Consider the following 25,956-nt stretch of genomic DNA (forward strand, 5'->3'; position numbering starts at 1 on the left):
GAAGCAGAGATGATGCAAAGAAAAGCAACGATCAGAGGAGTGGAGCAGTTGCTGTGTAACAGAGGAACTAGAAAGGCTGGAGCTCTTCAGTTTGGAGAAGAGAAGGCTAAGGAGGTGTGACTGACAATAAACCCTACTCTGACAGGAGGGATAAAATTGAGATTTACAAAATTCTGAAGGTAGTGGACAAGCTTAATGCAGAAATGTTCAAAATCCTGTAGTACAGTAATTAGGGGATGCTTTACAAAAGCAGTTGAAGATTAGAAGTAAAACAGATGTGTGGGGCGGGGGGGGGGAAGCTTATAAACCTTTCTTAGAGAGAAGTGTAGTGGATTTCTGGAACTTACTGCCAGAGGCAGCTGTGGGAGCAGACAGCATGAGGAGGTTCAAAAAAAGGATTAGACAAATTCATGGCAACCAGATGAAAGCACTAGGCAAGGAGATGCCTTCTAGCATCCCTATTACATCAGCCCTGGATGCTGGGAAACTAAGAGAGGAATGGACCCCAGAAAGTGCCTAGGTTAGCGTCTTCTCCCAAGCTAGCCTCAATGTACTTTGGCTGCTGCCAGAGCCAGCGTGATGCAGACAGCCCGGGGACCATCGGTTCCACACCGTGGGGTGTTTCTTATGTTCCTAAATTGTGTCAGGGGAAGCAGGGTGGGAGAAGTTTGAATTGCCAGCCATTGCGAGCTTTTATCCTTATCTCATCCTGTCAAGGCTTCTGCGTTTGTTTCTCTTTCTTCTTATACCGTTTTTCTTAAAGAAATCCCATTAGAGAAGTTGGAAGAAAGCCCTATCCGGGAGGATGCTGAACAGGTAAAAATTGAGCTGAGAGAGGTTCAGTAACTTGTCAATCAAGTATCTTTCCTTTGGGCTTCTAAGCAATGCATCAGCTCATGCTGAAAATATATTTGATGGAAGGTAGAGACCTAACGTGTTTGTTTCTTAAAGTAATGTTTGCAAAGTATAAGCAGAAAATCAGAGGTGTGAGAATTACGTGCTTCTTATCAGGTTTGATGCTATATTGTCTGTCACATTGACTCAGCATGTAAAAACTCTACAGAAAATTTTTCTGTTTAACTCATTAATATTTCTGTCAAACGGCACAGAAAAATATGATGTCTCAAGTTTACTTTTTATGTCATTCTCCAGGTGGGTTGCCTATCAACAGAAGTATTTCTGTGGAAAACAATATGTACTGGAGAAAGGAAAATACAAGTGTTTCCTTGATTGGGGAGGATCCGATAAAATCGTCATGTCAATTCGTCCGGTTAAGTTGGTGAGTTACCAGAATTTGTAAGGGGAAAACTTCAAAGAAACAGGACCTTTGGAGTTCTGAGACTACAGCAACGTTATACTGTCAGCTATGCTGTTTAATCAATTTGCCTATTCACTTGGTGACAAGTTAAAGATCTTTGTGGACTGACACAAAATGATTCTGTTCAGTATGGAGAACAAATTTCTTTTTTCTGAAATGCAAACTCTACATCTTTCTATCTGTTAATGAAAAAATTGCCAGGGAAATTTCATGAGGAGAACTTCCTTTTGGCAGACTGCCTTCATGAAAAGGGATACCTTGATCTGGAAGGATTAATTTATCATAAAATACAGTAACTTCCTAATGCCTAATTGATAATAGATTTAAAAATACTTGAAAGTGTATCTATCCTATATTATTCCTGTATAGCAGGACTCTGATTTTTTTCTAAAAAAGAAAAAAAAAATCTTTTACTAAAATATTTGTAATGTATAATAAATATAAAGCAGGAAATATTTTAAATCCATTATTAAATCAAAATGGTGCAACTTGCCCAAGTCGATTAGCTTCAGAGCTGTTAAAAACTTAATGCAAAAGAGAAAATCCCCAGTAATGAGTATATAACAAATGATGCTACTGCATTGAAAATAGAAAAGGAACAAAACGCTCAACGTTATTTTGAAGTGTCCTTGTCAGAAGATGTGCCTCAGTCTCCTGTCCTCTTGAATTATCTTTCTTTTAAGAAATAGACTTAAAAATAAATGCAAAGAAATTTATATGGACTCTAATCTATATTATAAGAGCTAATTAATATTGATGCGACTTTTGTATGTGGAAAAGGACTGAATAACCAGGGAGGTAGCCATGAACATATAGGCAGCTGATGGAAGAGGCTGGGGGAAGAAAAATGTACCAAGAGCATAGGAAATGTGTCTTTCTGATTTTGAATTCTTAATTAACAAATTTCAGAAACTTGATGTATCTTCTAGGGAGCTAATTGTGGTTAATTTTATTTATTTGTTTGTATGTATGTATGTATTATTGCAGGAACCACTTGGAACAAATGAGCCTCCGCATTTGGTATGTTCACGTTACATAACCGTCTCTTGTACTAAACATTTAATGTTTAAACACGGGTAATGCTGAATTTCCTGCTTTGTTACTTTGGGTGAATTCTCATCAGTATTATCATCTCCACAGAGCAGAGCATTGCTTGAGGAAACTGGTAGATGTGTAAAGACTAAGTTTACCAATGTTTTATTCTTTGTTTTAGTCCAGATCACACCCTTTAGTGTTCTGTCCTCAAAAATGCAAGCACTTTAGTGGGTTTTGAGTGACTCTGGATCTTTATAGCTATTTATTTTCCTATGCTTGCGTTTCTGTTTCTGGAAACTTGCTATCATGTGCGTTTATCTCTCTGTATGACATATATTCTTTCCGTTCTCTTGTGTTACATCTGATTTGTCATTATTTTGTTTATTTATGAGGTGAAGGTTAACAAAGTATAAACTGCAGAAAATTGAACTGCACTCTTCAAAGCTGCAGATCTATCAACAGGAGATCTTGTATGTTGGTAGTTCAGCTTTGAATAGTCTTCCAAAAGTGTATAGCCCCTAGAAGTAGGTCCCAACTTGCTCCACGCTTCCCTTTCCCTCGCACTAACCTTAACTAGACATGTTCTGGTTATCGCAGATCTGTGATAAATCTCTTCTATGATACATTCTAACAATTTCCCTGAAAGTTGTGTCTCATTAGGTGGCAATTTATAAAGAGAAAGAGGTTGCTATAATTTGCTTTTGGTTTTAAAAAAAAATGAGTGAGTTCAGGATTGTGCGCTTGTGGTCCTTATCTTGTAAGGTTATGTTCCATTAACTTACCTTTCTGGTATCTCTCAATCCAAAACCTGCTCTAAATGTTTGTGCTCATTGCCAAGCGTGGTCCTTGTCTCCAACAGTGTTCTCTTTCTGCAGGGCGCTCCTCGATTTCTGTATTTGTAGTTTGTTTTCTTTCTTTTCCTTGTTGTGGTTAAGTATTTTGCCATCTGGACATAATTTTTAGTCTCTCTTGCTTTGAGAATAAATGTCATAAGCGCATGGGAAATATAAACATTGTGATAGTTAGCGCAGGTTGACCACACCCCTTCTTTTTCTCTAAGTGTGTTTTAGTTCTAACATTTTACGATTAACCCAGGACTACAGGAAATGTTTCCTGCCTGAAGACATAATTGGTGTATTATTTCAGTCTTAAACACTGATTTCCTGCCAAACCTATTCATACGGTAGTTTGTGGCCAAATCCAAAGACTTTTAAGTATTTTCACAATGAGGCCTTGGTAAAGGATACCAAATAAAATAGCTGACTTGGATGAAATCAGTGGGATCCTAACAGTCACAAATATTTTTTTTCCCCTCAATCTTCAACTCTTCAACTTTTTCAGGGTGTTTCAAAAACTATTTTTTGAGTGCTTTAAGCCAATTTTGCATTCCTTTAAGATGCAGACAATTAAGAACATCGAGGCTGGGTTCCTTTTAAAACCTTTGAAGTTTCAATTAATTATGCCTTTGCAGGGCCTTACTGATTTCCAGTGATATGTCAATAAATCCATCTCTTTATATCTATGTATGTATGTATACTTACATATTGACACACATGCACCCGCATGTACGCACTCACGTATAAATACTGGCATATACCAGGTTGTGTTTTGCCTGTTGTGTTCTCTGATAGCAGTCTTTTGTCAGGAAGATACTTCTAAAAATTGACCTTATCACAGTCTTGATTTTCGTAGGATTTTTCTCTAAAGTTTAGGAAGGAAGAACATCGTATTGACACAGTTCTTGTAGGAGGTGAAATATTTTATTGTAAGTTTTTGTGGGGAAACGTGTAATCACTTAGGATAAGTAGAGGACAGTGTTTCAGAGAAATATCAAATTTCCTATTAAAAGTTAAAAAAAGCACTTTCCATATACGTGGCAGTCTCTTAGTCTGGAACTTCAAAACATGGTGCATATGAGCTGGCACATCCTTAAACATCCTGTTGTTTGATCCTTACACAAGCCGTACCCCAGGTATTTTTGAACGCTTCTCCACACGTTCTCCCACCTGAATTAAGGGAACCATGCTCACTATCTAGATGAGTGTCTTTTTTAACTTACCGTTATTTCCAGTTGCTCTTTAGCTTAAAAAGCTCAGTTCTGACAACTTCCAGTAACAACCCTAACGTCTTACTCCTGCCAGAATTGCTTATAAATGAAGTACAACATTGTTTGAAGTTAGCAACTCTAAAAAGCTTTTAATTTTATGTATTAAAAAAAAGTGTGTTGCCCAGCGAAAACAAAGCAGTTGACTTATACAGAAAATTTAGGAAGCAGAGATGACTGCTGGGATAACTTGTGTTGTTTGTATTTTGAACATATTGTCCATTGACTTTTCGGGAAATGAAATGACGTTTAGTAATGTCAAGCCTTGGTAAAGTACAGATAGCTGCAGTTGGAGGGTAGTTGCAGTTATGCAGTGTTGTCATTGAGGAGTCAGTGTTTTATCCCAGGTTTTATCAAATAACCATCGTTCATAATTTGATATAGCCTGTATAAAAATGAGTGATAGGCTAGATGCTATGCAACACTTAAAAAGGCTCTATGAAGAAAAGGCATTATATATATTCCTTTATAAAGTGATTTGATATAAGTGGGTAAAAATACCACGCAATTAAAGCTCAAGTAGATGCTTTGTGACATAGAAGTGCAATTACATTTACAGAAAAATCAGTTATGCTTTATCCGTCATATTGTAGCTGGTTTGTGTTTTCCAGTTTGCAGTTCTATCATGCAAGGCCAGATTAAATCTTTCTTGTTCTTTCTGACAGGAAATGTACTCATTTCTTTTCAAAACATAGACTGAGCTTTTCCATAAAATCACTTGCTAATATTTATGTTTGGCCTTCTCAGTCTGTGTTGGCAAAAGCATTTGATTTCTTTTCCTTGGCAGGAAGCTAGGCCAATTTGGGGCATGAAGGGGGAAGCAGCTCTTGCAACAGCCATAGTGTTTTCTTCCAATACAGAACATGAGCTATTTTCTTGATGTAGTTAAATTTTTCATTCTCTTCCAGCTCATTTCTCAGACTTTAAAGTGAAATTCACTTCAGTGGCAGCCCAAGGGTGCTGAATTCTCAGTTGTTTCACTAAAGATTGTGAGCTGTATCATACTATATATGTACACATACAAATATTTTTAATTCAGCACTTTCAACCATCTTGACTTCCAGGGTGAGTTGAACGCATCTTATTGATGGGACATAGTTCAATGTGGCTTCAAGTTCTTTGCTAAGACATGTAAGAACAGCTTAGTTAAATTCAGAAGTTCATAGTGCACCTGCCGGTCTGTACTCAGTTCCCCCAGAAATCTGCTAGTTTCTGAATGACAAACTGCCTGCAGTCATTGCAGTTGCAGAAGACTTCACAGTACGTCTTCAGCAGTTCCCCTCATCTTTTGACCCTCGCTACTTCTTGTTTGGAGCAGTGGATTGCTGAGCTCTGCCGAGGGTTAGCTGCAGTTCAGAGGTACCTGCCATGGAGGACAACATCCCTCAGTGTTTGCGTCACTCCTGTCGCAGTTGAACTTAGGCTTGCTATCCCTGCATCTTTGGGCAGCATTCAGAATCTGGCCCAAAGGCTATGTAACACAAGATCTTTCTAAAAGGAAAGCAGCTGTGGAAATGTAAAAGATTCCTTTGCTGAGAATTCGTTCCACTTACTGCGTCTTTGCGAATTGAATGGATATTTCTCTAAGACTACAGCTATCTCTGTTTACGTTAATGATAATGAGTTTGCTTCCCTTCTAGTCATTGGTTTTGTTTTGTTTTGTTCTTGTAGCTCAAAGCTTTCAGTAATACACATTTCCAAGGAGCATGTATAGATTTCACAGCAGAAGTTTCTGATTTTACATCATTCATACCATGTTCTTTTAAGGTTCTTCGGGGATGGTAAGTCTGTTGTTTTACATGCCACCATTTTCAGGGTTATTTTTTTTATTTCTACTAAGTTTCAGATAGTCAAAAGTGCATCGTATTCCATTGTGTCTTAGAGCCTTGTCTTGCAATGTATCTCAGTAGCTGTTGTCTTGTTGATTTGGGTATTTTGCATTTTGCTTTTCCTGTGGGAATTTTACAGTTACTGTGATTTTTTTTTTTTTTTTTTAGCTTCAGTTAGAATTTATTCCAGATTTTAGGAACTCAGTAAAAGTATTTACATTCCATTATTGCCATTTGATGCCAGAACTGATATTTCTGTACCACGTGATTTGATTTTTCTGCTTTGACGACTTTGTCACACAGCCTTTCAATTCACCTTGCTTTTAACCATAACAAAACCAAGTTTTTATTCCTTATTCTCTTAGAAAGTATTAAATCTTGAAAAAGCTTGCTGTCAATAAGTAGCTAGAAGAGTTACTTTTTTTTTTTTTTGTTACATTATTCTTACAGTTGGCTCCTGTATTACCAAGGGGAAATTACTGACAATCATTGTGTGCTGGAAGAAGGCCTCTACACTGACCTCACTTCCTGTGGCTGCCCCACCGCTACAATCAAATCCCTCAAGCCTATTGAATATGTAAGGACTTGCCTGAAAAAAAAAAAAACATTTTGGAACTCTTTTCCTAGTCAGATGCCTGAAGCAAGGGATTGCACTAAGCAAACTCCCAGTTGGGGAAAGGAGTGAACTCTGTTCTTGGCTTATGAGATTTGGAGTTTGGAGCAGGTCAGGCTGCGTGCACACATGCATGTATTCGCGTGTAAGCACATGCTCTGCGTGCAGGTTTGCGTGCTTGTGTGCTCTGTTTTGTGTAAGTTGGATTGATTGGTGCTTTTCTGACTGGTTTTCTAAAACAGCTCAGCAAGCTTAGTATGCAGTGTGATATTGCTTTCTGTCATGCCCTCTTAGCATATGGGGCTGCTTTTATTCAACCTTCTGCAGCCAAGGTTCGGTCTTAAAGCAAAGTACATACTGAAGAGATACAAAAAAAATGGAACTACAAGGTAGCAAATATAATACTGTTTAATTTACTAACTATTTTGCAGAAATATGTAAAAAGGTTTGTACCTCCCAATGAATTTCAAATTATGGGTCAATAAATAACAATATATAATATACCACAGACCACAGGCCTGTGAGCCGGGTATGACACATCACATAGTTTGGTCCAAGCTCATTTCTGGCCATCCTCTTTCTTGGTGACTTCTAAGATGTAGGACAAGCCCTTATTACACATGCACGCTACCTTCACGTGACTTTCGGGTGACATTGAATATGATACCCAAGCACACATCTGTGCCTACGATCGAATGACCTATTGTAGCAGAGAGGTGAGATAAGAGGTCATTTATGACCAGGAAACTGGATATGAGTACAGTGTACTATCCAGCACAAGATAGGTTTAGCTTTTTGGATCCTGCTGTAATTCTTCCGCGCACATGATGGATGTATCTGAAGTCTTGTTGTCATGTCTGTGCCTTTGTCCCATATCTCAGTGTGCTCCTCTGCAAAAGACATATAAGCTGACCATAAGGCTTTCAGTAAAACGGAAGCAAACAGCTGCTGTGCCCGCTCCTCTGGAGCACTGGCTAACTTCTCCAAAACTCTTCCTGCTTCCCTGGTCACAGAAAACAAACTCAGTCCATGTGATGTTTGCCCTTTGTTGTAACTCTTACAAAACCAGGCTTTAAAAATTACTAGGTTCACAATTTCCTTCAAGTATTAAAGTCCTTCTGTTTGTGAGCAGGTTTTAAAAACACACCAAAAGCCACTCACATGGTGGGAAGGATGTATGCCTCAAGGCTGAGAGCTGTTCCCTCTGCTAGGATAAACAGACGTAGTTGCCTTGACTTCAGTAGAGCTATATCTTTTCACCTACTGAGAGCCTGGCTTTCAGATTAAAAATCTGCTTTTCGCCTTAGGTTGCTGGACTCTGCTCTGCTAATTCAGAATGAAGTTTTGACATGAAATGATAGGTCTCGTCCAAATCCTCCAGTCTCTAATCTCACAGGGAAGGAACCATGCAGCTCTGCAGAGGAGGATACTGTTGATCACTGAGGGCCAAGCCCTGGGAGAGGTGCGTTTGGCAGGCTGTGTGGGAAGCTTACGCACATCTTCTTGTACTTTACTAGTGGCTTGCACCTCTAGTTCAGATCCTCTCTTGCAAATAGGAGCCCTTGTATTTCACAAAATGCAGACATTAAAGTTAAATGGATTAAAATGCTATGGAACCACACCTGTTTTACAAATAGAAATGCACTCATCGGCCTCTAACACATTGTGTGTGCTAACCGCTCGGGGTAGTTTTCAGAGGCATTGTTTGGTACAGACGTGATGTTAAGCACACAAGCGGTACGTTTGGTCAGCGGTCAGAAACAGCTGTGGTTAGTTCTGTGCATTGTCCGCAATGCACTGTTCTTGGAACAGAGCCCTTTTTCTTGCAAGACATTTCTGTTAGCTCATTCAAAAGAGCAGCAAGCATATTTCCAAATTAAACTGTTGGATAGCTTTATTGAATTCTATTGTGCCATTGGGAACTCTTCCATTGTTCAGCTTTAATAACAGACCAATTTCAGACCTAAGGTGTGTATCTCAATAATTCCCACATATGAGGGAGAATGGTTAACCCTGACATCAAGCCCTGAACTTGCTTTGTCGCCTGCCCTCCTGTGAAATGTATCTGCTGCGAGAGTAGCTGTTGAAAGGACTCTCGGACTGGGGAACATGCATTGCTTCAATGTGTGATGTTTCTACATCTCAGATGTTGACTAGAAGTAGGGTGTGGAGTGTGTGGCGCTTGCAGAGGGAAAAATAGCAATACGAAGGATTCTAGCCATTACCTAGAGAGGTAATGTTAATTCATTACCAACCTTTGAAAAGAGTCTAAGGCCATTCACTGGTGTAGATGGGGTCCAGCTGTAATTTTTTGAAGTAGATCATTTCAACCAGTCCTCTGCAACAAGAGAGCAAATTTGCTGGGTGAAACACAGGATCTGAGCGTCGCCTTTCTAATTTGCCAGGTTGGAATGAATTGAGAATTAATTACGTGTTATATTTGCACTGTGCAACTAAGTAAAATTGAAGCTTTGGGCGCTCATCTGCAGTATGCATGTAAGGATATAATTTCTTTGCATGGGGCTAACTCCAAAGGTCAGTGACACCTGGAGGGTGTCCAGCATGGTCTGGTATCGACATTGCTTTCTATACCTGACCCCGAATTGTAATGTCCTTTCTATTTCCATCTGTTTTGGTAGCTAGAAGGACTGTCTTCCATGTGGCAACAACTTAAGTGAGAATTCAAAAAATTGTATTGAAGCACAAGTTTGAGGGGTCTTCTGGGATATTGTTGGCTGCCACTAGATTTCTAGGCTCTCCATTTCAAAAGGAGGATTTGAGGAATAAAATTACATATTTGTAGGATTCTCTTCTAGCATGGCCACGTTTTTATGACCCTATGGAACAATATTGTAAGGTGGTGGTAGGATTTTTGTGATAGAGTAAGATAACAGTAATGCCTTAGTCTATATGAACCGGTAAAAACATCTATTCCCTTGGGTCTTTTGTGTTTTGTTTTTCGTTTTGAAAATAGATTGACCGATTGAAATTAAGGAGAGGATTTGAGTGAATAGTTTTTTTTCTCAGGAAAATGCAGTTTTGATGCAAACAAAATATTTTGCTGACTTAAACCCCATTTAGCAAACAGTTTTATTGGAGGAAAATAAGATTTTTTTTTTTTTTTAGAAAAGTAAACTTTGAGATTTTATTTTGAAAACTGCCAGAAATATAGTTTGTTTGTTTAAGAGCTTAATCACATAATAAAACAAAAAATGTCATTCTAAATCGCTGAGCTAGGACAATTAGAAAAAAAAAACTTTCAGAGCAACACGTAATGACTTTGGATAGGAAAACAATCTTGACTAGGGATAGTCTGATTACTGTCACAGTGTTCTGGATTGGCTGACTCTTGTTCTAACGTTACCTCTTGCAAGGATGTTCTTTGTGAGCTGAAAAGCTAAGTTTTCTTTGTTTAAGCATGACATACTACCATGTCTTCTCCCTCCCCCCACGTTTTTCACAAAGTTCAAATTAATGTAATTCCACTTCCATTTATGTCCTGCCATGGTAGAGGAATTAAGTACATGTTTGGAAACAAAGTTTCCTCTGCTGTTTTTTCAGGAAGTAGCAAAGCAAAACTTAATCTGAGCTCATAAAGGGAGCAGGGAAAGTGTTCTCTGAACGCCAGGGCAGTGCTGTTTCAGTCCTGAGAGTGTGGTGGATGGTGGTATGGACGTGTTTTTTTGTTTTTTTTTTTTCCCTCTTCTTCAGACTTGGATGGATTGAGCTGTGTTAATGTAAGGCATGTTTTTGAAATACCCTAAATTGAATTGAGAGACTGAAATTTATCTCCCAGTGTTTGCCCCTCTTTCTACTGTCGTCAGAGAAGAAGGCAAGAAATGGTTACAGGAACCTCTCTCCCCTCTTGGCTTAGTCCCTGAAGCACATAATACTCAAAGTAAATGTTTATGAGGTCCTACCTGTATTTTTTTTCCCTGCTGTTCCGTTTCCCTCAAATTCAGACTGCACTGTGGTGTCCTGGGAATTTTTAGGAAAACCCAAGGGTTAATGAGAGGTTAGCCAGGAGGTAATAAGCATATCCGTAGCTTGAAAACAAGAAAAAGATATCCTTTGTTTTCAGTAGCCTGGGAAGAAAAACAGCATTGCAATACCCGCGTGCAAAGTTGGATTGTAAATTGAATAGCAATGCATTATACGGCCTCTGCTGTTCTGGAGAGGGCTGCTTCTGGAAGTTCGAGAGGTCTTTTTAGTGGCCTGTTTTGTAAGTGGGGAAAGAATGCTGGAAGGTGCATCTCACAATAACATATTTCTAAGTGAACAGGCAGCAATACAACTTACGTTTAAAGGGTACGTATCAATGTGGTAGCAGTAGGAACGTTCAAAGCTTGGCTGTCATTGTCTCCTTTCATCTGGAAATCCCAAAGCACTCAAGAAGTGCTCGATGATGAAATTCCCTGGGATTAATGTTAATATCCACCGTGCAGGCAGGTAGAATCATTGTACGGGCTATGCAAGGATCGGTCTGCGCTGGCCGCAGAAGCGCAGGTTTCCCTGCCCTGCAGTCAGCAAGGACTCGGCTGGGGCTGCGCCAAGAAGCGGTGAGAAGGGGAGTGTGCGCCAGCCCAGCACTGCACCAGGGTGCCCAAAAACACAGCCGGGCCCTTCCTGCGGCCACGGTTCCTTGTCGCGTTGTCTGTCTGGTGTGGGTCACTGGAAAAATATTTGCCATCTATCTTTTGGGATGGAGACCCTTTTGAGATGTTCTTTCAAAGTGGAATTCAGCTTTAGTTCTGCCTTTTGTCAGGCATGTTATTTTTGTAAGACTCCCCATGTTATTTGGTGTAAGTTGTATGGATAAGAATATCCAGGATTGTTGCAGTGAACAATTAATCTTCCTTGTAAAATGTTAACTTCAGAGTTAAAGTTAAACCAGTCTCATAATTTCTAAATGAGATCTGGGGTTGTAGGTTGTGCAACTTTTTTTTTTTTTTTTTTTTTCCTGAGGCGTTCCTTACTCGTCCTCTGCTCATTCGTGTCAGTTCCTATATTTCTATGTAGCTTATCTTTCCTAAGTTAAAAACAGGTGTTAACTAATCTTTCCAGCATTCCTGTGAAGTAAATAATAAAATCAGATACAAAAATTAATTGGCGTTTCCCAGGGCCAGGCAATGAGTCATTTGGTTCAGCTGGGACTGGACCTTGGGTGTTGCTGTATCCCTGCCCAGGCTTCATTCCCCGCAGCCAGGCATCCTTCCCACACTGAAGGGAGTAGCCAGGCAAGCACAACTTTAGTGAGGACGGCTGTGAATAATACGTTGCAAAGGCCAAGACTGAAGAGTAAGGATTTTTGCAGGGATATTGTAGCACAGCTCCAGGATTGAAGCTCCAGTTAAGCTCTGGTGAATGCTGCCTGCATTGCAGCCAGGCAGCGTGGACAGGAGGTGGGAAGCGCACCAACCCATGCCAGGAGTGGGTTGCAGTCGTGCTTTCGTCTGGCCCCGTATAAGTTACTTGGATTTCTTGCTTTGCTTTCATTAGGCTTTCTAATTGAAGTCTGCAAAACCTAAGATTGCAAAAACATGTGTGAGGAAAAGAATGTTTTGGGGTGAGCCCTTCTCCAGTTGGGATGATTAGCAATAACTTTCATAAAAATCATAATGAAAAATTATCTATACGTTGTCCATAATTGCAGAGTAAAATTATACTTGTTTTTATTAAAACCGTGTGTGTGAATTCACCTGGTTTTCAGTTGTAGCCCCTCTTGGTTAGCTTTTGTGTGTCTCTGCACTGTATTTCTTTTCAGTGGTGCAAGCATCTGAGCCTTGAAAGGACACTCATCTTGCGTTAATCTTTGTTTAATATGAAATTCTTCTGGCTTGCTTGCATTTATTTCCTGAACTGAGAAAATCTAAAACTCCATTCTGAATTGTGACAAATGCCTAGTGCATGGCTTCTCTGTGTCAAATGAAGGTGGAAGTCAGAGAGCTAGGTTTGAGCTGAGGTGAACTGTGCAAGAGATTTTACCATTTGCTTTCCATGGCTTAACTTTCAGGCCCTGAAATCACACTGTGGAGAGGAGAAAAAAGCGTTGTCGTTATCATTGCATCATGTAGTATATTAACCATAGACTACCCCACCTGTTAAGTAAAGAATATCTTTGTGTTTAACAGTTCACTGTTAAATACTATGTAAATATAGCCTTCCTTAATCGCTGGCCTCTTTAACATGTCAAATCTCTTCAAGTTTCTCCCTAAACACTGACATTAAAAAGAAAAAAAAAATACCAAGACCTTTTAAAAACTGTATTGGTTTTAGTTTTAGCAAGACAAGTCCTTAATGCACAAAGATCAGACTAAACGAGTTCTTCAGGGCTTTGTCGTTCCTGTAATTGGCAAGCCTTTCACAAAGGCTGGCATTTGAGATGTTTTCCTTGAAATAACTATGAAAGGCAGCCAGGGCAGTCCTGACCTAGACATGGAGGATGGCACTTCAGCCTGAAAATGGATGAAAATGCACCTCGGCACTCCGCAAGGAGGAGTGGCGAGAAAGATGCGTCTGTCTGTAGTAGGTATAGTGGCTTAGCCTTGAAACCTAGTTATTTACTGTTGGTAGTTTCCCTGGAGCTATGAAAACAAAATCGGAGAAAAAAAGCCAGGCCAAGTCGCTGCTGCCAGCTGTTGGTGTAAAATGGTATAAAGTGAATAATCGGCTCATTCCTCTATATATGGTTATGGAAACATGAGAGCTTCAGTGCTAGAGACAGCAACGTGTTTTCTTTTTCTGTGCTTCACTTCTGTGCCGAGGCCAGTGGAGTCCTTCTGAGGTGGTATCAGTCCTTGCGCACGCGGCAGGTGTCAAGTACTGCCTGCTGCACGCCGACAGGCCGCGACTCCAAACTGCCTCACTGCGCGCTCTCAGCCCCTTCAAGGTCAAACAGCCTCAACCACGGCAGAGCTCGAGTCGGTTTAGTTGGCTCTGCCGATCTGCTGTTCTGACTCCTGGTTTATAAATGGTTTATACGCCACCTCAGATGACTTGGCTCTCTAGCACAGCATCTCTGTCTCTAATGGATTTTATTGGATATTGCAATGGCAAGATAAATTTTAGCCTTTCATAAGAGTGTCCGTCTACAAAGATGCCGAAGGGTGTTTCTCGTGCTTACTAATTCAGTTGTGAAAGTTTTCCCTGTTGGACATGTTCTGGTCTCCGCTCCAGTGAAGGCACCCCAGGGGAGCAGGCTTCTTGCAGTCCGGAGTGTGATGAGCCTGCTGTGCTGGGCTTCCCAGCTACTGAGAAGTAGCTGCCTGCACTAGGGTCCGCTGGTCTAGATTTAACCCTGTAAACATGCACCATAAATTTGACCTGTGTCAGCCAGCAGAAGGCACATGGGAAGACCAGGCATTCTAAAATAAGGATATTATGGATTTTAATCTACTTCTGTTTTGTAAGATTGTTTTTTTTAGGAATGTAATGAGCTTTTCAGAGCCTCTCTGGGTGGATGATTCCAGGTGGTTCTTTAAAATGTCTCGGCAAACTCCCTGTTCGTGGAGTTCAGCACGATGGACGCTGTCCCTGCCCCAGTTAGCAGAGGAAAGCAATTTCTCTGAGGCAGGATTTGAACAACCAGCAACATACCAAGTGCACTGAGTCAGTGCCAGTAAATTTGTAAGTCCTGAATCACAACTGAGCGTCTTCAGAGGCACTTCACTACAATATATGTGCCTCTTCAAACATGAATTTATGTTTTCTTAATTACTCAGTGCTTATGTCAACTTTAATTCAAGATTTTGTTTCATTCATGCTTTTTTTCACCTGAGGCCATATCTTTGCTGCAAAAGCAAGCGCTGGGCTAGCTGTGTCAGGGTAACGTCTAAGAAGAATGCAGAGGTGACTAGCCCTGAGAAGCTGCTAGTTGAAGCAGTTAGACCTGTGGCCTCTTCCTTTATCAGCTGTGTCAAGATACAAAATACCAGTGCTTATGTAAGTTTTTGGTTATGATACTTCCCTTATGATTTTTGCAAAAAAAAATGCTGAAAAGCTGTACAAGTTTTCCTTGTACTAACGGCACGGCCTTTTTGTATTTAAATGTATTCCCCTGCGCTTTTCTGTACATACTGCAGCTGCGCTATACTTCCATGGAAACTGATCTTACTTGGTTTCACAGGAAACAGCTCAGCTGTATAGGAAGATATTAAGTAAAAAATGTTGCAATCCCACATCGCATTGAAGCGGTTACTAATTGTGCTAATTTTTCAGGATTGTCAGAAGAAAAATACGAATGTTTGTTACAAGCATGCAGAATTTTATAGTTGTGTATTCTGAGTTTGTTTTTTAACTTTTTTGAATCTGCAGATCTCTAAGATTTTTCCACCAGACCACTGAACAGCTAATTTAAGTCTACAGACTACTGGCTTGTAGTTTGCCTCATTACTTTAGAAGCAATCTGTAGATCATGCTGAAAACTACTACTGTAACCTGTTCTGCCGATAAATAAACAAACTAGATTTTTGAGTAATGAGCAAGGCCCTGATGATAGACGAGATCATAGAGAGACTTCCCAAATGCAAACTCTGCACCCTCTAAGTGACTCGATGTCTGGCTTGTGCCAGTAGACACTATACTCGGGTGACAAAGCCACTGATAAATCCAGTATGTTTCAGCTGTGTGTGCTTTGTTGGTATACAAGTGTATTTTTTTTCTTGCTGTTGTATTTGTTGAAGAAGCGTGATGTAATCCAAAAACATGAAGAAGCGAAACTGAAACTGGAAAATCATATCAAATCATATCAAAATCATGCCAAACAACTGCAGTTAGACTCTTCTGAGTTAAAAAAGAAAAACCTTGCTTTTTTTCCCTCCCTCCCCGCCAGGTTTTTGCTGAGCCCTCCGTCAGTCTGTTTGCTCTGGAAAGCTGCGAGGGCAGAGAGCTACGCTTCGGCGAACCTGTCCGCTCTGCGCTGAACGAGGACCTTCATTTTTACACTCAGTCCGTATGGGTGAGAAGTGGATTGTAAGTATGGAAGGCATATTCCTGTCATTGCATTTGCATTATAGGAGCTAATAGTGAACATATGTTTTCTCTTGATTGCTGCCTTTTTTCACAGGGTGTGTTTTGCATTGTAACTTTTGTTTTGAAAACAATATGAAATCCTAAAATGTTGATGAAAGTTAATACTGGACCCATTTGTGTACAGGACCTGAGATGAACACAGGCATACGGTGGGCAGAGGGTATATTTTCCCCATGTAAGAGTCGTCCTTTTATCCTATACGCTAAGGAACATTAGGGCCTCTTGTTCAAGCCAGGAACCAAAAGCCAAACCAGTTTCAATTGCTGACTCACAAAGACAGGTAGATTAAACTACTTTTATTAGCTGGCTGTAAAATACTAGCTCTAAACTGCAGTGATTTAACATAAACCACTGCAGTGGTTCAGCGAAGCTTCACGTGCTGCTTGGCTGCCACAGAGGCAGCAACTTCTGAGAGAAGCTCGGGGTGGATCAGGCAGCCGGCACAGGAATTTGCCTCTGTTCTTAGTTTAACTCCCCCCACCGCGAGACTGTGAATCAACAGCCGGGCTTTTCTGTGAAAACCATCTTACGTCTGCGGAAGTGACCTTGCAACCTCTTCCCGCCTCCCCCTTTCGCCTTTTGGAGAAAGTCCCGTGTAGTCTGTCTGGGCCAAGTTTTCAGGCCTCTGCTTAGACAGCAGCAGCAAAGAGCTTGCAGCGCCTCATCTTGCAACCGAGACTGACTGGAAACTGCTGCTCCTCAGGAGCAACGCACGTCTCCTCTTTATTTTTAACCTTTCTCACCTTTCTCCCCACATTCACATAAGGCTAAAATATGCTTGAGAGCTCTTTAGGGATGATACAAAACCATGCAAAGTTTGAATTAGTTGGGCAAGGAATGAATGTAGACAATTCACTACTTATATCCCTGTTTTCTATGCTGAATTTTCAAACGTGCCTAGTCAGTTACTGCCTAAAAGCTGAAACCTCTCTAGTGGTTATCTGTGATAACACTGCTCAGTACTCCTCTGATTAGCTGAAGTTAGTAGAGCCCCTAAGCCTAACGTAGCTCATGCTCCAGAGCTTTGTGGACTGTTTTCTTTCAGTAATTTCACGCAAGCGTTTTCTTGTAAGGTAAGTTAAGAGCAGTCTGTTGCTAGGGTCTTAGCTGTCAGCCTGTGGTAAGTGTAACCTCCCCCAACACTGCTTTGCTCTAAATGCCAGCCCCTGACATCTGTGCCCCTTCGGTCCTGAGCCCTTTCTGAATACTTCTAGAGACAGTCTGCTGCTGCTGTTGTCTTTGAGGTGCCTCAGCTGTGGTTTGAGGCTGATGGCAGCGCACACGTTTCCCTCGTGATCCACGCTAGTTTGGAGGTGGAAAGCTGTCTTTGAGAGTAACACCTGATGTTTCTTGGGGGAATGTATACATGTTCATACCTGTGTCTATAGTGCAGTCAGTCAGGGGTGTCTCTTGGTGAGCTGTCTCCACCTTTTGCTCAGGTGTGTGGCAGCAGAAATTCATCTGTGTGCCTGCTGTTGCCTGCAGCAACTGTGGGGATGAATCCCTGGGCCTGTGCAGGGGGCTGCAATGGTGGGGGGGCCTTTGGGGGCCACACATGGGAGAGCGAGCACAACAGTGCAGCCTTTCACCGTCTCCCAGGAACTCCAGCCCCCCTAGGTCGCTTAGCTGGCCTTTCTCAGAGCTCGGCAGTCTTCTCCAGAAAAGAGACCTCCACATCCTGCCTTTCCCCACTCTGAAAAGGGGTAACCGAAAGATTGAGGGAGTGAGGGACAGGCCACTGTGGGAAATCTGTGGGCCATCCTGGAAAGGTTGATTTGCCTTAGCTGTGATTCACTTCAGGAAGGCAGATTTAGAGGTTTCTTGGCTCCTTGTCCCAAAGCCTTTTGTCAGCTTGAGACAAACGACGGAATAAGATTTCTGTACCTACATGCAGTGGCATCGTGCTGCCATGCTTAGGTACAAGGTACAGCCTTCCCGAGCCAGCTGAGCACTTCCACAAGAAACCACATAAGACTGGACTTGTGCAAGGGGGCTGGGGGCCGGCACAGTGTCAGCCCGAGCCGAGCCGTAGTTTCATCTGTCCTCCCAAATGCCAGCGGCTCACACCAGCTTTGGATGATTGCTACTCTTAAGAGCCCTATCCCTCTCTCCTGGCTGTATCCTATGAGGTTCTGCTTTGGCAACAGAAACCGCGTTTCATATGCGACTGATATTATGAATGCTCAATGACTTTGCAGAAGGCATTGCAAAAAAAAAAAGTCAGAAATGTGTTAGCATTATAAGGAACGCACAATGGTTGTCAGGCTGATCGGAATAGCTGTTATCCAGGAGGAATGGGACTTAATTTGAAGAAACAGTGATACAACCTCATTAAAAGGTAGTTCATTGTTTGCACTTCTTAGCCTCTGTGGAGTCCTGAGGAAGGATGTCTGCCTGTTTCTCCAAATTACACGCAATGGGGAAAGTAAATTACAGGTCCTGAGAGCGCTGTTTGTGGATGTTTTCTCACCAGCTTAAACAAATAGTGCAGCCATCCCTCCTGTTCTTGGCAGCTGACCTGTAAAACATGTAATCTGGGGAAAACAGTATTTTTTTGTGTTCGCATGGGTTAATGAGAAACAGTTAGCATCACAGTCTGCACAACAATGTCCTATTGATGTAAACAAAACCTATCTGTGATCCTGAGGCCGCCTTTGTAAGCAGCAACACAGTATCTGTGGCGCAGATGCCTAATAGCAAGGGATCTGCATGTACTGGTGTTTTGGTTTCCTGTTAATGGTTTCAGCCATGTTTATGGTCCAGATATGCTCACTACAGGAAGTTCTGTTACAACGATTTATAGTTACTGGAGTTTGTATTTTCAGACAAGTGGAATAGCTGTTTGCAGTTTTATTTAGCTGTAACAAAATAAAACATTAGACAAGATCCGTTTTTGTCCTCTGATAAGTAAAATGTACAACCATGAAAAGCCTGCAAGTGCAACTCTATGACGTGTGGCTTCCTAGTTGTCCTGATGCGTGTCTGCGCTATTCCCCTCTGGGTTCATTCAGACAGAGGTTTTCATCTTTGTGGGGAAAGTTTTGGGCAAAATGAAAAGTTTGCAAGTTTTAGGTACGCAAACAGAAAACAGGTCTTATTTTAGAAGGAAACAGTTAAATCACTAAAATGAGTGACATTTGGGGCACTGTCATACAGTATGACGTATATCACTACCTTGGAGAGTTTGGGGGCTTTCAAGAGCATGGTACTACAAGCCTGTGATTTAGTTTTGCTATAGCTAACATGGTCTTTCATGTTGTGTTTTCCGTCTCCAGGTGGATTGCGTATGAAGGATGTAATTTTTTAGGAAAGCAGATTCTGCTGCAGCCCAGTGAGATTTCAAACTGGAATGATTACAGTGGCTGGAAAGTAATTGGTTCCCTTCGTCCTATAAAGCAGGTACGGTAAGAAAGTGTCTGAGCACTTTTTTTTTTCCCGAGAGAGAAAGGTGTTAGTGCACAGGTATCAGCTCCACTACTAAGTATAATGAAGCAGCATTGTTCTCCTTAAATCAGGCCAAATGGTGACAGCCAGAGGGACCTACTGAAAGATTACTGAAGCAGAGAACTCTTTCACTGGCAGTTACTGAGATCTGTGTTAGGCTCCTAAAGGGAAATAATTCCTGGTTACTTGGAGACAATTTTTGTTTCTCTGAATGGTTCAATAGCATGTTCTGTAGATGCTCTATGTTTGCATTTTTGCCATAAAACAATAATAATAGGAAAACCAATTCCGTATTGGCTTGTTTTGTAATTAGCAGCAAGAACAAGTTTTACTGTGCTGCAGCCTGGATTTCCAAAAAAAAGCAAAGATTATGCAGTCCCACCAGGTTTTCCCTCTCTATCTCACCCAAACTAATACCCGTTTCCACCTAATTCAGGTTTAGCTCTCCAAAACACAAAGCTTTCTAGGAGTTTTGTGAAAGGTGGCCACCAGAGTGAGGCAAGACTGAACCAAATGCCCTTCATTCAAGGAAAGGCAGGTATAATTCTGCCTCTCTACCTATGCAAGATGCATCAGGTAGTCAGCAAAACACACGCACCAAAGTAACTGCTGCACGTGTTGCTGCATGCCCAGGAGGGAGGACAGGGGAGTGTGTTTAGGGAATGTGAGCAGTAACGCCACAGGAGAAGAGTTTTCATTAGCTCTGCTGCTCACAGAACAACTTGTTTGCACTTAGTGAGGAATGCTGCTTTATTTTTAAACGCTAGATTCATCTGAGGAAATGTTGCAGTGAACCAAAATGATGATCGTCAACAGTAGTCAGACTAACATGCTTCTTCCCCCCACCCCCCCTCAAAAAAAAAAAAAAAGGAATTAAGGAATTTTGTAAATGATTGGTTAGTCCAAAAAATGTGATTGCTCCCTGGAATACTTTGGAAGTAGTAGCAAGCAAGGGATCCCATTTTGACTCTGTTTTTGCAAACAATAATGAAAATTATTTGTGCTGATCTTAAAAATAGAATTCTCCAATTCTCTCTTGGAATAATCCTGCAAACATGCACCACTTTAATAATATATTTCATCTTTTTTTCCCCTCTATTAAAAATTTTTTTAAAAAGTCAAGTCTGCCAATTTAAGTGAAACTGTTCAAACGAATGCACGATGAGAAACAATTTGCTGAGTGACTTTAAAAATAGCATCCCCTCTTTGTAAAGAAGTACTTATACACTGCTCATTAAGCCATTATACACATGGTTTTAGGGATGCCTGGTGGAAGAGAGGCTTTATTGTTTCTGACTTAGGTTTGTTTTTATATGAGAAAAGGAGGTTCAAAGCTCCTGGAAGACAAATTATGCTGGAGCTGGGGGGGGAAGGGAGGAGAACTGCCCTTTACTTCTCGGTGTCCTTTATTAGCTTCAAAATTAGTCATACTTGAGTAATGGAGCAAAAGGTGAAACCCCAAGGTAGCCCTACAGACTCTCCTTATTTTTGGAGTGACCTGAGTAAGCAAGGATGCCAAGTTAGTATCCTATTTTTTGTGTATGTTCAAAAGCAAAGATTTAACTTCCCTGCCATATATTCCAGTTAACAGAGCTGAAGTTGCTGGGCATGTGACTCAGTAAGTTTTGTGTCCTGCAAATAAGAAGCTTGTAGAGTAGAGCCCATTTACTGGCCTTGGAGTGAGCGGAACGTGCAGAACATATTGGCATTGGCATATCACAGGATATATGTTCTGTTTATGTTCTGTAGACATAAATACACTAAAAAAACCTCTCTGCTGTTGCTGCTTGCAGCCATTTACCTGCATGTGAAAAGTACTTGCTGCTGCTTTATCTGCACGTGCATTCCTGCCAAAACCATTGTTTAACATCCCTGTCGGTAACTTGAACATAAGCTTTGGAAAACTGATGTCAGATGGAGGGGAGGAATTCTCATACTGACTTTCATAATCTGTGTGCTATAACAGTCTTCCTTCACACTATTTCAGCCAGCCGTGTATCTCAGAGTCAAGAACCGAGCCCAAGGTAAATATTTGACAGTTACTGGAAGCCTAGCAGATATAAGAGCAACATCAGTGTGCGCATCTCCATACAACGGCAAGAATACCCAGATCTGGCGCTACTGTGGTGGACTCTTGAAATCCAAGGTGAGTTTCCACACGCTGGAAGCGGGTTATGTTACCTGCTTTCCTTTCACCTTCACTTTTTGCCTTTTTACTGTAGGCTAGCCTCAGCACCACGGTAGCTTCTGGCACCTCCCATGCATTTTGAACTAACACCTCTTACAACCTAAATTATCTTATCGTTTAGAGACAGATTTAAACTGCCTACTTTGGCAAGCCTGGCATCTTTTTCATAGCTGTCTAATGAGACTAATGTTCCTGAAAGTAGGCACCTGTTTTGTCTTTATAAAGTCTTAAGAAAGTTGTTTTGGTTTTTTTTGTTTTTTTTTTTTTTAACAGAGTTTGGAATTTCTCTAAAAAGTAATGTGCTAAGACAGGCTGTATGTGATTTTGCATAATGTTGCCCTATTACATTCTGTTATTAATATGAAAAGTGATTACTTAACATAAGAAATAAGTAACAAACGCTACCACCTGGAACTGAGCAACTAGACTCTTGCTGCATAAGCTGTTCTAGTCTGCTCGCCAGGCTTATTACGGACCACAGCACGATTACTTTAATGTGTTGGGTGCCTGAAACGGAAACAAATCAGACCCAAAACAGGCTTTGTGGCCCTGATGTCATAGTTTCCTTCCTGTTTCTTAGGCTAATGATGCCTGTCTGGATGTCATTGGTGGTAGAGATGTGCCTGGGGCCAAAGTCGCACTCTGGGCAGAACATGGGAAGGACAGGCAAAAGTGGAGACTCAATGAGGATGGAACCATCAGTTCATACCTCAGCGACCAACTCGTGCTTGATATTAAAGGTATTTAAACTCACATGTTCTATATGCATTTTTTGATTGTCGTTAATTGCAGTCTTCCAGCTCTTTTGTACTTAAGATCAAATACTGAATCCTGTCTTTCCCGTTAGGTTTATGTTCAGTTGCTTGACAGTGGGTCAAGAGACAAGTGGGTAGAGGGGAGAACCTTACTCTGTGTAACTCATCCCAAAGGTTTATTTTGATAACCATTTTTACTTCAGGGAGTTCAGTAATGCTGACGACAAGAAATAGCAGATACAGAAGACAAAATGGTGAAAGGAAAAGCAACCAAGGAGTAAGTGTGGCTCAAAGAGAGAAGTGCTCACTCTCTAATGTTTTCAGGCTAGTTGAAATTCTGTGTGCTCAAGTCCTAGTCCTGCTTGCCTGTCTTGGGAGAGCCACCTCATTTCTAGCCTCTAGAACTAAGGAGTTAAACCACCATTACATATTCATCAGTAGTTAGTACCAAGCCATTAAATGCAAAGTGAAATCCCAACTGGTAATAGCAATGGCAAGTCTTAAAACATCAGAAAACTGCTGCCTAGTTTACTGCAAAATCTGATGCTTAAAGGCTGGAGTGGGAAGACACAACTTGATGATAAATTTTTAAGAGCTCTCATTGCTTCTGGTGGATTTTTCTTCAAGGTGTAATGGTGAAAATGCACTGTCCTTTCTATGCTACATGTATCCAAAGGAGAGAAAATTTATTTTAAGGATTTCACAAGTTTGCAGGTGAAACAGGTATCTTGTGCGCTATACCAAATAATCCCATGAATCTGTGTATGCCTCCTGTAGCAATATGTGCCTTAAAAATCCACACGCATAGCAGGAGGTCAGGATCTGCCAAAAGCAAAATCTCTTTAGTCAAGCTGCTTCTATGCAAAAAGGACATATGAGGACTCCACTTTGTGGTATGTTGCGCTACCTAACTAATGGAGGAATCTTGCATCTCTTTGGCTGTTGTAGATCATAGTCATCAGGGGCTAAGCTGACAAGTGACAGTTTGGAGACAAATGTACAGAGGGTGTGAGAGCAGACACTGGCCCCTCCCTGATGGAATTTCTAGTTTTCAGCTGATTTTCCTACTCAGTCACACTTTCAGATTATATATAGACTTTCCTGAGTGTTTCTTTTTAGACATTTTGCCTTCACAAGATTGTTTTATTTTAAGGAGGAAACTATTATGACAAGAATCACATCATTATGAATCAGCCCATAGAGGATGACCATTCACAAAAATGGGACATTGAAATACTGTGAGTAAAACCCACCACACAGATTTGGGAAGATGACCTTATGTGGGTTATTAACATTTGGAGAAAAAGAACTACTGAAGTCACTCACCACTGGAACCTTAAACAGCAAATGCTCTCTGCTCTTCTTCGTGCCAAGCACTGACTCCTAAAACAACTGAATTTTGCACAGATCTGGAGGAGGTGAAGTTGATCTAATGTCTTCCACAGGGACTGTACTCTGATCTGATTCTGTAGAGACCACTCCTATGAAATTCACTATTACTGCTCATCTGAAGTATTAAAAGTAAAAGCAAAAGACTAGACAGAAGCTTTGCAGGATGTGAACTGCAAGATAATATGGAAAAGGGTCTTTAGAAATGTTGTCTTTACTTTCCTCTCAAAAGCTGATGGAAACTCACTGAAGAATGAATGCACTATTGGGCTTGAAAGAGGTCGAGTTGGACTGTTTCATGTCCCAAGTGAAACTGTTTAGGCTCCAAGAGATCCTAAATCTCAGATTATTTCTCTTGCTGAAGTACAGTTTATTTTGTTCATGAGGACAATTTTGAACTGGAATGCACAGCTCTATGAGCAAAAAGGCACAGTATAAAAAAAAGGATAACTTTTACCTCCCTACCATTACTAGTAGAATTGCCTTCATGTGTTTTAACAGTACCAAATTTCTAGATTCAGGAACTTATTTTGCTGACCCATGGGCTGTTTCCAACCCATGAAATGATGAGTTGTCTCTAAAGACAAGCTTTAACATACAGTCATATGTGTGCATATCAAAAGAGGAAAAAAAAACTATCCTGGATCAGGCTACATTTCTATAAGGGCTAGCTGGATTTAGAGCCGTAATGATTTACTCTAGCTGTATGTTTTTTGATGTATATAAAATTAATTTAATGCAATCCTTCACAAAATAATTCACCATGGTATGTATTTTCAAAGGTGCTAACAGCCTGCATTCCACCACTTGCTTACTATCAAAGGTAACAATGTACAGCATCCTAACCTCACTCTCATCAGCAACATGTACATCTTAACCTTTGCATGAGGAGTTAGAGTAATGAAGATGAGATTGTGGTATGTTGGTGATTTCCTCACCTTCAATACTATAGCAACCATCCTACTAGCTAACCTTTGAGAGAGAGTAAAATATTTTATTGGACTTTAAATGTTGCAGGCTTAAAAAAGCCTGTTCCTCTCAACACTGACAAATACAGAAGGAACTGGAGAAAATCACTGGTATCTTCATTTGATTTCAGTGTCACTGATTTAGTCTACTTCATTGACTATGTAATAGTGTCTTTCCTTATCTGTATATTCAGGGTATGTATCTATCTCTATAATTATTTAAAAAGTTCAGAGTAGCTAAAGACAAAGATACTATTTTAGTTTCCAAAAGCTGTAACTATTCCCCTTGTGCATTCAGACAGGTTCATCCTTACAAAAATAAAATTAAAAAAAACACCTCACGTTTGCCATAAAAGTAAAACATATGGATGTCTATTTTTGTATGAAATAGAGTTCTATACTATTTAAAAAAAAATTACTTACTTGCACTTACTATTTTGCATTCTGAAATTACCGATGTTAAGTAACATCTTCAAATGTATATATTTTTCCAAATAAAGCACCTGTTTAGCTCTTTATATGTAAGTCAGTATGCCAAGTGTTCTACATATGATTTTTTTTTTTGCTTTCCAGATGCAATTTTAAAAGCATGTGCAAAAGCTCCAGCTGCTTAAACCAAGATTAAATCTTATTTAGTGTCCGTGTTACATAATGACGTACAGCACTTTTTTTTTTTGTACTAAGAGATCTTGAATGTAAAGTGCTAAGCATGTATATTTTAATTGTATAAAATTTTTTAGGAAGAAGCTTTTGCTTGTTTTTTTTTTTAATAAACAAATGGGTGTAGCTTCAAGAATATTGTTTTAGGCAGATGTCAAGCATGTTCCCATACAAAATACTTTTTGCTTTCTTTCAAACAGACAAAAAAGGGGGATAGGTGTATTAAATGAATATTCAATGCTAACAGACGAGGATAGTCAACTCAGATGTTCAAGTATTAAAATAATTGCACTACTCCCATCAGAACATACGCCAATAAGCACTGAAGGTGCACACTCCTGTTACAGTTTCAATAACTTTCACATTTAAATTGGTATGGGGTGGGTTGGAGGTGAAATACTTTTGGCACTTTATTTTAATTCTCTCCCTTTTAACCAGAGCTGGCAGCACCAGAAAGGGATTTTCCCTGGGAAAAGTCTTATTGCTTCAGGTAAGAACATACACAGCCATTACAGAAATGCTAGTGTTTTCCTGGGGCAGAAAAACCACAACCAGTATGAGGACTCACTCATTTTGTTTAAGCCAGCAGGTGCAGGAAGGGGGGGAGGGGGAAGGCAAAAAAC

General features: G+C 40.5%; 1 protein-coding gene across 6 annotated transcripts in view; it reads left to right on the forward strand.

Moving 5' to 3' along the window:
* Positions 1 to 25,419, forward strand: part of CRYBG3 (crystallin beta-gamma domain containing 3) — a 124,214-nt gene extending 98,795 nt beyond the window's left edge. For 5 of the 6 annotated variants that reach the window (XM_068909262.1, XM_068909274.1, XM_068909270.1 and 2 more), the window contains 9 exons: positions 1,153 to 1,279; positions 2,306 to 2,338; positions 6,129 to 6,238; positions 6,737 to 6,863; positions 15,730 to 15,869; positions 19,205 to 19,328; positions 21,361 to 21,519; positions 22,142 to 22,301; positions 22,520 to 22,876. In XM_068909262.1, the coding sequence (XP_068765363.1) occupies positions 1,153 to 1,279; positions 2,306 to 2,338; positions 6,129 to 6,238; positions 6,737 to 6,863; positions 15,730 to 15,869; positions 19,205 to 19,328; positions 21,361 to 21,519; positions 22,142 to 22,301; positions 22,520 to 22,761 (1,222 nt within the window). In that variant the 3' untranslated portion in view covers positions 22,762 to 22,876. Of the gene's footprint in view, positions 1 to 1,152; positions 1,280 to 2,305; positions 2,339 to 6,128; positions 6,239 to 6,736; positions 6,864 to 15,729; positions 15,870 to 19,204; positions 19,329 to 21,360; positions 21,520 to 22,141; positions 22,302 to 22,519; positions 22,877 to 23,469 lie in introns of those variants that run through there. The other variant, XM_068909292.1, reaches the window with a different exon arrangement.
* Positions 25,420 to 25,956: the final 537 nt, after the last annotated feature.

This window comes from Struthio camelus, chromosome 1 (assembly GCF_040807025.1).
Source record: "Struthio camelus isolate bStrCam1 chromosome 1, bStrCam1.hap1, whole genome shotgun sequence".
NCBI lineage: Eukaryota > Metazoa > Chordata > Aves > Struthioniformes > Struthionidae > Struthio > Struthio camelus.